This window comes from Triticum urartu, unplaced genomic scaffold, assembly GCF_003073215.2.
Source record: "Triticum urartu cultivar G1812 unplaced genomic scaffold, Tu2.1 TuUngrouped_contig_7040, whole genome shotgun sequence".
NCBI classification, from domain to species: domain Eukaryota; kingdom Viridiplantae; phylum Streptophyta; class Magnoliopsida; order Poales; family Poaceae; genus Triticum; species Triticum urartu.
Genome location: NW_024117852.1, coordinates 1 through 10,397, shown reverse-complemented (window position 1 = coordinate 10,397; position 10,397 = coordinate 1). Strand labels below are relative to the sequence as shown.

At 39.8% G+C, this 10,397-nt stretch overlaps 1 protein-coding gene across 2 annotated transcripts; it reads left to right on the top strand.

Moving 5' to 3' along the window:
• The first annotated feature begins 1,750 nt into the window (after positions 1–1,750).
• On the top strand, positions 1,751–5,989 carry LOC125531405. Of its 2 annotated transcripts, none has more exons than XM_048695825.1 (4): positions 1,751–2,016; positions 4,194–4,486; positions 4,563–5,479; positions 5,638–5,989. In XM_048695825.1, the coding sequence occupies exons 1-4, from the start codon at positions 1,889–1,891 to the stop codon at positions 5,695–5,697; spliced, it is 1,398 nt and encodes a 465-aa protein (XP_048551782.1). In that variant the 5' UTR covers positions 1,751–1,888; the 3' UTR covers positions 5,698–5,989. The 2 variants fall into 2 exon arrangements, with proteins under 2 accessions (XP_048551782.1, XP_048551781.1); XM_048695824.1 differs by lacking the exon at positions 1,751–2,016 and adding an exon at positions 2,498–3,244.
• The last annotated feature ends 4,408 nt before the right edge of the window (positions 5,990–10,397 follow it).

The following is a 10,397-nucleotide window of genomic DNA, read 5'->3' as shown; positions in this document are numbered from 1 at the left end:
ACGAATCTAGAAAACTCATCATGCGCTGTATCCCCCACCACCGCATCCAGCCGCGTGTGAACCCATCGCCGCATCTCGCTACCGCAAACGTCCCTATGTGAATCTAGAAAACTCATTGTGCGCTCCTTCGGTCGAGGTATGGTCGTTATTCCTCCTCACTTGTTTATACGTTCACGTCGGATTTCGGGCTCGGGAATTTTAAGGATCCAGTTTTTCTGGGGTGTTTGTTCGATTATCCACCAGAAGGAGAGTGAACGGCGACGGCCGACCTAAAATTAGCGGCAGGGTAGGATTTTTCTCTAGCTACCGGCGCGGTTGTTTGCTTTGCTGAATAGAAGAGGTGGGGCGTGGGGCACGGTGCTCATGTTGATTTCTGAAGCCGTTGTACACATTGTTTGCATTTGCTGAATGGAACAGAGGGAGTGGTAGGGCGTAGGCTGGGGAGTTTGGTGGGATGCTCAAATTTGCAGGAGGTGGATGCTTGACAACTTTGCTCTGCGGTTAGCATTTTGCTCTATTGTGATTAGCATATGTGAGCGGAATTTTTTGTTGTTGCCAACATCCAAAATTTGCCATGGTTAATTGTGTGTTCCAAGGATGGCAAGTTTGTGTTTTTCAGATATGTTTTGTTTGTCTGTTGGGTTTAGATGGTAACTCCTACATTAGCCCATGACAGTGTTTATCATCTAGACATGGCAACTTTAGATGTCTTTTTCTAGGATGGCAACTCATCATAGCACTAGATGACAACTTTTCTAAATAACACATGGCAAGTCTTTTTGAATCATCATCGCAACCCATACAATTAGGGTGGCAATTATTTTTCTTGTCCTGTTTTGCCACGTGGCAAGTTTTTCTGAACCATCTTGGTAGTCTGGTAAATTTAAAAATGGCATCAAATTAAGTATGGTAAGCAAACATAACACAACAAATACTTCCAAATATTTCTTCTTATCACATGGCAAACCTTTTTTTTCTGGAGCATGGCAACTAGTTTTTTATTTAATTTTACCACATGAAAAACCTCTTTCTTTAAACATGGCAACCTGGTATATTTTTTGCGGACAAATTGGTTATTAAAGCAATCTAACCTCTTTTTTTTTTGCAAATGACACATTTTTGCCATAATCTTGTATATCTTCAACACACAAAGTTGTCGTGATCTATGCATAAAAACTACCATATGTACATTGGCGATGCACAATTATTTTTTTGTTGTGAACCAGGATAAACACACAAGTTGCCAATGTAGAAAATTACACACAAATTTACCATGATCTACTATAGATAAAGTGGCCATGATCTTATGCAAAGTGGCCGTGCATAAGTGATAGCATAGCGTCATCTTAAGATGCGTCACCATGGCAGTTTTGCCATGATCACAACATTAGTTTTTGGAAATGACACACAATCTAATTGTTACCATAACCTTTTTTTAAATGACACAATTTGCCATGATCCAGGGTATGTTCCAAACTCATGTGATGCATAACGACAACTTAAGATGCATCCCCATGGCAAATCGTGTGTTACTTTTTTAGGCTTGCAATTTGTGTTTTCAAAGTCTTTCTTTTTTGGTTACTCTCCTTTTGCTGGCAGGTTAGGTGGAAATTTCTAGGGTCGACCCATAGCGAATTGTCATACTATGTGCTTGGCTTTTTAGTTTTCATTGATTTTCATATATCTTCTCTAGATTTCACAGATCTTCTCTAGATTTTCACAGATTTTATATAGGGTTTATGGCTTTTATGGTCCAAGAATTGTATGTGTGTGCCTGTTTCATGTGTCTAATGCTAGAATAGATATATTATTTTTATAGATTCACAACTGACAGTACCATTCTTCTACTTTTAAAGAACATAATTATGCTGCGGGAGATAAACTAGTTATGAAGAATTTCATGATTACACCTGGATCTAGCACTTCTCAAATGGAGCAGAGATCCTCTGATCACATTGTTCTTGATGTAAATGATGATAACATAGATAATGGGCAATGCCACCATTTCTCCATAAGGTAATCTCGTTACGATTCTATCTATGCTATGTTATAGTAGTTTTGATGTGTGTTAGGGGTATGCTATGCCTAAATAATTTGTAATATATGTTAGCATATCATACTTTTGATTTTGGGGTCCAGGTTTTAAGTGTTTATACAATTCATGAATGGTTTAGATCAATATATCAGGCAAATAACTGTCCTCAGGTTACAAACAAAAAAATAACTGTCTTCGGGCCGATAACCAAATCTATGAAGTCATTATCTTGCACACCATAGGCAAGAAGCTTGCAATTCCAAACAATTTATTATCCCAAATAGTTAATGTTTCTGGATATGTTGATCTATTTGAAACATTAAAATCATAACATGACCTACAAGTTATTCCCTTTGTGGGATATGTGATATTTGGGATCACATATTTTGCTTCCATATGTACATTGGCGATGCACAATTATTTTTTTGTTGTGAACCAGGATAAACACACAAATTGCCAATGTAGAAAATTACACACAAATTTACCATGATCTACTATAGATAAAGTGGCCATGATCTTATGCAAAGTGGCCGTGCATAAGTGATAGCATAGCGTCATCTTAAGATGCGTCACCATGGCAGTTTTGCCATGATCACAACATTAGTTTTTGGAAATGACACACAATCTAATTGTTACCATAACCTTTTTTTAAATGACACAATTTGCCATGATCCAGGGTATGTTCCAAACTCATGTGATGCATAACGACAACTTAAGATGCATCCCCATGGCAAATCGTGTGTTACTTTTTTAGGCTTGCAATTTGTGTTTTCAAAGTCTTTCTTTTTTGGTTACTCTCCTTTTGCTGGCAGGTTAGGTGGAAATTTCTAGGGTCGACCCATAGCGAATTGTCATACTATGTGCTTGGCTTTTTAGTTTTCATTGATTTTCATATATCTTCTCTAGATTTTCACAGATTTTATATAGGGTTTATGGCTTTTATGGTCCAAGAATTGTATGTGTGTGCCTGTTTCATGTGTCTAATGCTAGAATAGATATATTATTTTTATAGATTCACAACTGACAGTACCATTCTTCTACTTTTAAAGAACATAATTATGCTGCGGGAGATAAACTAGTTATGAAGAATTTCATGATTACACCTGGATCTAGCACTTCTCAAATGGAGCAGAGATCCTCTGATCACATTGTTCTTGATGTAAATGATGATAACATAGATAATGGGCAATGCCACCATTTCTCCATAAGGTAATCTCGCTACGATTCTATCTATGCTATGTTATAGTAGTTTTGATGTGTGTTAGGGGTATGCTATGCCTAAATAATTTGTAATATATGTTAGCATATCATACTTTTGATTTTGGGGTCCAGGTTTTAAGTGTTTATACAATTCATGAATGGTTTAGATCAATATATCAGGCAAATAACTGTCCTCAGGTTACAAACAAAAAAATAACTGTCTTCGGGCCGATAACCAAATCTATGAAGTCATTATCTTGCACACCATAGGCAAGAAGCTTGCAATTCCAAACAATTTATTATCCCAAATAGTTAATGTTTCTGGATATGTTGATCTATTTGAAACATTAAAATCATAACATGACCTACAAGTTATTCCCTTTGTGGGATATGTGATATTTGGGATCACATATTTTGCTTCTTTACTAACCACTAACGCATTAGTCCCCATAGCTTCTAATACCAGCTGAATTCCCGTGCTATGCTTTAGATAAAAAAGAATCATATTGCCTCGGTGCCCATGCACACGGAGTCATAATTATCAGGCTTAGCATAATCCATTTGTTTGCTGGGAGGTGCTTCTATTTTGTTCAGGTTTCATGGGGGTAAGAGGGGTAAAAGACCAATAAACCCAAAGTTATGGCTGTAAAATGATTTGGCTTTTTTCCCCTTGTTTGCTTGGTAAAATAATGTCAAATTTTCCTTTAGTTAATCTGGTGGATGGATTACTTTTGAATGTTGTTGTTGTGGCCCAATAGATATCACTTTTATTATAGTTAGTCAGGTGGATGGATTGAAGTAAAACGTGATCTTGTGGTTCATTTTACAGAATCATTTATTACTAATTTTGGCATCTGATCCATCCTATATGTTCTCTTTAGCAATTCCTTTTGCATGTATTGATCAAAGCTACATGTACTCATTGCCTCACTGATAGTTAATATTCTTGTGGCCACAGTGGGTATGTTCGTGAGATGCAGATGAATGACTCAAATTTCCGTTCACTATTTGATGACCACATCAATTCATTGCTAGTTACTACAAAAACATTTCGACGATGGTATTGCGAAAGCTGCAGGGATAAATTGGAACCATTATATAATAATACCAGCACACCAGCTAGAATGTTGAATGGATTTGCACGAGGACAACATGACGTCCCCAAGGAATTATCGCAAGAGAAGGGTTCTGAGGGATGTCGTTCACCTTCCTACAATATAGAATCCATGAAAGTAGATCGAGTTGTAAATGGTACGTGTAAGCCTTGGTGAATTCCCATGTTCTTTTATTGTATAAACGGCCTAATTTATCTGCTCTTTCTTCTCAGATTCATATGAGTCAACACCGATTAATCAGAAGAACGGTGCTGCAAAATGTCATTCACCAGTGTTCAAAACCTACAAGAGAAGGAAGAACACCAAAGTGCACGAAGTTATAAATAATAGTTCTTTTGTGGAATATCAAGATACCTCTGGCATGGCTTCAACTTTTGCCCATGCATTACCGTCTTCGAGCAGTTATAAGTCGGAAAAGGCAGCACAAATAAGTATTGAACCCCGGAACCAGAGTGCATTAAATCTGATCCAGGTAAATGGTTCCCGATCCATATTAGAAACAAAGGCAGGAAATATGTTTGATCCAAGAATGTCAGGACCTTCGACGGGTTACTATACAAGTGACCATATGCAGGGAAGACATCTTCATGGATCAGTAGACTTGTGGAAGCACACATGCTTCACACAATGTGAAGCGTCTACAGGGAACATGCCAAGCCGTTGTCTACTTCCTAATTCATACCATTTGCATGATCAGTATGATGTAGAAAATTTCATATGGTACAGAGACAGCAACATCATCAATGAAAGTTGTGCACCGACCATGGATATTTCTGCAAAGTATCAACATCCACATTGTCCCAGTAAACCATTTCGCCCTGTTCCTAGGATTGGTGTGCTCAGTCCCATGTTGCAGAAAGAAGTCACAACATATTCGGAGAGCTGCGGAACACAGTCTGGCTACCGACTAGGCATGTCTGAGGAGGAAATGCCTTGCCAGATGTACAGAGGGGAAAACTCGGCATCAAGCTCACAAAAATTCCGGGCAACGTACAACCCCCAACATTTGGGTCATGTCAACTCTGTTGGAATACCAGAACTTCTGCCGGAGAGGGAGAATTCACATTCAAGCAAAGGCAAAAGCAAAATGGTATATTCTTCGGACAAATCTGCACAACAGGATATATGTGTAAGTAATGTAAATTCAACTAATTTTACCATAGAGCTCGTTTTTCTAGTTTTGCTGCTAAAATAAGTAATTCTTGGTAGTAATACACTTTATGACTTGAGGTCAAAATACTACCACCCTGCAAGTGAACAGTTCTTAATTTTAAGTCGCATGTGCAGGCTCAGGCTCTGTCTCTCTCTGGTGTGGCCACAAATGCTGCAACTCGTGGAAGGAGTTGAAAGTTACATGATGAAGGCATGTAACCTTGCATGTGCCTTAACGTGTCAAGTGCATAATCTTTTTTGTTTGAAAGCGCATACATGTTTTTGGTTGTCTTGTCAAGTTGTGTGGAAGGAGTTGGATTATCACCATAGTATGAGTTGGTTGTCTTGTACTCTATAATGTTTTGACATGTAATGTCTCGGAGTCGGGTACCAAACGTGGGTCGTTGAATAAGTGTAATTTGTACACCTGTGAATTGATGTTTTTTCATCCTTCCAAGACTCTATATTCCACCTGATATTTTGTTAATTCATGGCTATTACTGCTTACAACCATTTATGGTTATATTCATTTTTTGTTGTTTTGATGATATATACTCCTTTTTTTTGCGAAAAGATATATACTTCTTACTTGAATTACTACATGTTACTCTCTAATCACGCTCAGCTCACTGTATAATTTATCAAGTTGGCTAGTTTGGTGGTAACATTATCTAGTTTTATGTTTATGAATTTGTATAATGTTTTTTAGTTACTTAATTTACTGACTAACACTTGTTCGATGCACAAATGTAAGTTCTATGGTGAGAGAGAATAATGACACTCTGTAGTGCAACTCAAAATGGTAGTAGAATATCGAAGAGTAGTACAGAACTGAAGATGCATAACCGGCATTACAGTTTTGCTCTTGCAACACCAATGTTTTCGTGATATATGGTGGGGGGAATGTACACTTGATCCAATAAACATCAAAGTACCACTTTAGAAAAAATGGAAAGGGTTCTTATGTCTTCCTGGGAAGACCTTTTCCCTACGGTCCATGTTACTAAATTGGCTAGAGATTTGTCTGATCAGAATCCTTTGATCCTGGAGAGTGGGGTGTCTCAGCTTAGTGAGAAGAAGACCAGAGAATGATTTGATGTCTCTTGGTTAAAGCATGAATATTTTCTTCCTATTATTAAAAAAATAGAGACAAAATGTTACTAGCTCTGATACTATAGATATTTTGAATATTAAGCTCAAGAGATTTTAAAAATGTTTTAAAGGGTGGGGATGAAGGGGAGCCTTGGCGCAGTGCTAAATTTTTGCCTTGTGAGGTCACGGGTTCGAGTCCTAAAAACAGCCTCTTGTACAAATGTAAAGAAATGTTGCGTACAATAGACCCAAAGTGGTCGGACCGAGAAATTAACTCCTGTAGATGTGGAGGCTTATAACTGCAAAGTTGAAATTCCTTCAGAATTATATGAACTGTATGCTGATGAAGAGGTACAGTGGTTGCAATATTTCAATGATAGATGGCTCTTAAAAGGAGACAATGACACTACTTTTTATCCTAGAGTTGTTAATGGGAAGAGGAGGGAAAAAAAGCATTTACTCTCTTGATAATAATGGGGTGGTAATATCCTAAAGCTTGCCACTGGGTACTATAAGGACTTGTTAGGTTCTGCCCCTGGATGATTCTGGAAAAATGTCTACTAGTGATAATGCTACTCTTACTAGACCTTTTTCTGAGGAAGAGGTAAAACATGCTATTTTTTCAATGGATAGTAATAGAGCTCCTCGACCTGATAACATCCCCCATTGAATTTTTTCAATGTTATCGGGAGTTTATTAAGGGTCATATTATGCATATCTTTGATGATTTTTTTAGGGGAGGCTGGATGTTCAAAGGCTTAACTATGGAGTCATAACTCTTATTCCTAAGCTGACTGAGGTAAATTCCATACAACAATTTAGACCTATTTGCCTATTTAGATGCATGTATAAGTGGATTACCAAAAACCCTGATATTAGGAGTGATCCTTTTGCTCATAAGTTGTTTAGTCCACAACAAAATTCTTTTATTAAGAATCATAATATTGTTGATGAGACTCTTTCCTTACATGAAATTATGCATCATGCACATGTTAAGAAATGGGAGGGGGTCATGCTCAAATTAGACTTTGAAAAGGCCCATGATAAGATCAATTGGGATTTCTTACTTGCTGTCCATAGAGTTCGTGGTTTTAATGATAAATGGTGTTTGTGGGTTAAACAAATTCTCAATAATGGCATTGTTTCAATCAAGATTAATTATCAGATTGGTCCATACTACCAAAGTGCAAAAGCGGTCCGTCAAGGGGCCCCTATGTCTCCTTTTCTTTTTAATATGGCAGCGCAATGTTTTTACCAAAATGATACTGCAAGCTCAAAAATATGACTTGTTTGTTGGTATGGCGCCGTGTTTGATTGATAAGGGGGTTGTTGTACTACAATATGCAGATGATACGGTGATTTTTTTTGTCTCGTGATTGTGCTAAAGCTGTCAACCTTAAGCTGTTACTCTACCTTTTAGCATTGATGTCGGGGCTTAAGATCAACTATTTGAAAAGCGAAATTTTTGTGGTAGGTGTTGATAATGGAGTTGCTAGATTTTACTCGGAGCTTTTTGGTTGTGTTGTTTCAACTTTACCTATGAAATATCTTGGGGTGCTAGTTAGTTTTGATGCACTTAAAACTATCGACTGTGAATTCCTTGTGGGTAAGATGATTAGGGGAGTGGATGCCTCGAAGGGGCATCTTCATTTGGGGGCAGGCTTATTTTGGTCAATTCTTGTTTGTCTGGTATCCTTTCTTTGATCATGTCTATGTTTTTGTTAAATAAGACTACCCTAAATAAGCTTAACAAACCCACATGAAGCTTCTTTTAGCAAGCTGGGAGACTTAAGAAGAAAATTCATATGGTCAGATGGAATGTGATTTGTTGCTCGAAAAATAAAGGTGGGCTGGGTGTTTTGGATCTTAAAAAACAAAATATCAACTTCCTTACTAAATGGTGATGGAAATTGGATAATCAGGAAGGATAGTGGCAACAAATTGTTCGAGCTAAGTGCTTCCGTAATCAGACGGTTGCCACGATCAAAGCTCGCTTTTCAGATTCTCCGTGCTGGAAATTTGTTTTGAAAGTTAAACATATCTATATGGAAGGTAGAAAACTTCTTAACAGTGGTAATTTTATCAGGCTTTGGCTTAGAAGTTGCTGGAAAAACCTTTGGCTGATTCTCATAACGGTTGGATCTGGAAAGACCCCATCCCTCTTAAATTGAAATGCATATGTGGAAGTTGTTTGGAAATGTTGTGCTAGTCTAAAGAAGAGAAAATGGTTGGGTGACCCTATGTGCTCTTTTTGTAATGTTCTTGAAGATGCTCAACACCTGTTTTTTGGTTGTGGGGTCTGTATCTGTTTGGGGCACTATTGATAGAGTTACAGGTACTGATAGCTGCCCAAGGAACTTGTGGCAAAGTTTTTACTTGGTTCTATGCTTTTCTACTTTAGGGGCACAAATAAAATATGATGTGTGTGGCTGCTGTTTGCTGGGGGATTTGGACCGTTAGGGACAAGATAACCTTTGAGCAGCATGTTATGCGATCTCCCGTGGAGGTTATCTTCACTGTTTGCTCTTTTATGATGTAATGGGCAGGTCTTCCCAAAAGCGCGGACAAGGATGTGTTCCAAGTTGGATTTAGGGTGTTGATAAAGAAAGCTACGATGCTCGCTTGGTAGATGAATCCACCAGTTGTTGTGTGGGCTTGGGACATGCTTATGGGGTGTGATCGGCTGTTTGAAGGGCTCCTTTGTGGTTGCGTTTTGGTGGAAATGTTTCCACGGGAGTGAACTATGTGTGCTTTGTCTTGTAGTTGTGTTGGTTAGTCTTGGTTTTAGTTGTTTGGTTACAAAACTAGATGTGTTGTCAGGTTTTTGCCCAGTAAGGGGTCTTTGGAGGTCGAGCACTCGTAGTGGGATTTCTGGCAATGCACTAACTCACCTGCCTCTCTTTCCCTCCTCCTTATCTTGCTTGTGATGTTTGTGAACTTTTGTATTTTCGTTAAGCAACTAATGGAAAGGGGATGCTCGGTTGGACAAAAACCACCAATGTTTTTGCACCTCTCAGCACCCCTTTTGATGCCTGGGTCATTACCGAGGAAATAAGAAGCGGAGCAGAGTTGTTTATCTCTTGGCCTCTTTCTTCTCGCAGGCCACCACCTCGCCTAAGCAGCGTGGGCGCCATCGCGCTCTCCACCACCTGACCGACCTGGATGTAGTCATCGTCATGGACCTAAGTATTTGGGAGTTGGGACTGACATCGACGGCGGCCGCTAAACGTCCTACCAAAAACTATTTCGAAGGTGGCGATACGACTAGGGACGGAAGATCTTAGTTTTTGGTAGGACGTTTTTGGACCGAAGGATGGGTGAGCCCTGCTACACATAAGCACTTCGTCTTCAGTACAACCCCCTGGACACATCAACGACCTAGATTAAAAGATACCCCTTCGTAAGGAAGGGTAGGATGGGAAATCCAGGTGGGTGCGGGTGGCCACGGCATAGCGCGGCGCGCGGCCGTACGGTTCGTTGTACGCCCTTACATGGCAGTGTACGCCGCGTGAGAAGGAGGGGCGGGCCCATGTGTACTTAACCCTAACCGCCCGCCCGCATTAATCCGGTGCGGATTACGCTAAGGCCATTTACACCGGCGCAGTGGCAAGTCCCATCGACGGCGCAGTGAGAAGTCCAATCGCCGGCATCGGTCCGCGTGCGGCGTCGATTCACACACCACCGCCTGACCGCCTAGCGCTCGCCGACGGCTCGCGTGCACACGCCACCGCTTTGACCGCCTGCGCACGCCGCCCCCTCGCCTGCCCGCCTTAATTGCCGGCACCCCCCCCCCCCGCCCCCTG

Excerpts from the sequence above, each read along its gene's own strand:
- LOC125531405 (XM_048695825.1), top strand. The coding sequence starts at position 1,889 with ATGAAGAATTTCATGATTACACCTGGATCTAGCACTTCTCAAATGGAG. Across the intron at positions 2,017-4,193 it reads TGCCACCATTTCTCCATAAG|TGGGTATGTTCGTGAGATGC; the intron begins GTAATCTCGTTA and ends TTGTGGCCACAG. Across the intron at positions 5,480-5,637 it reads CTGCACAACAGGATATATGT|GCTCAGGCTCTGTCTCTCTC; the intron begins GTAAGTAATGTA and ends TCGCATGTGCAG.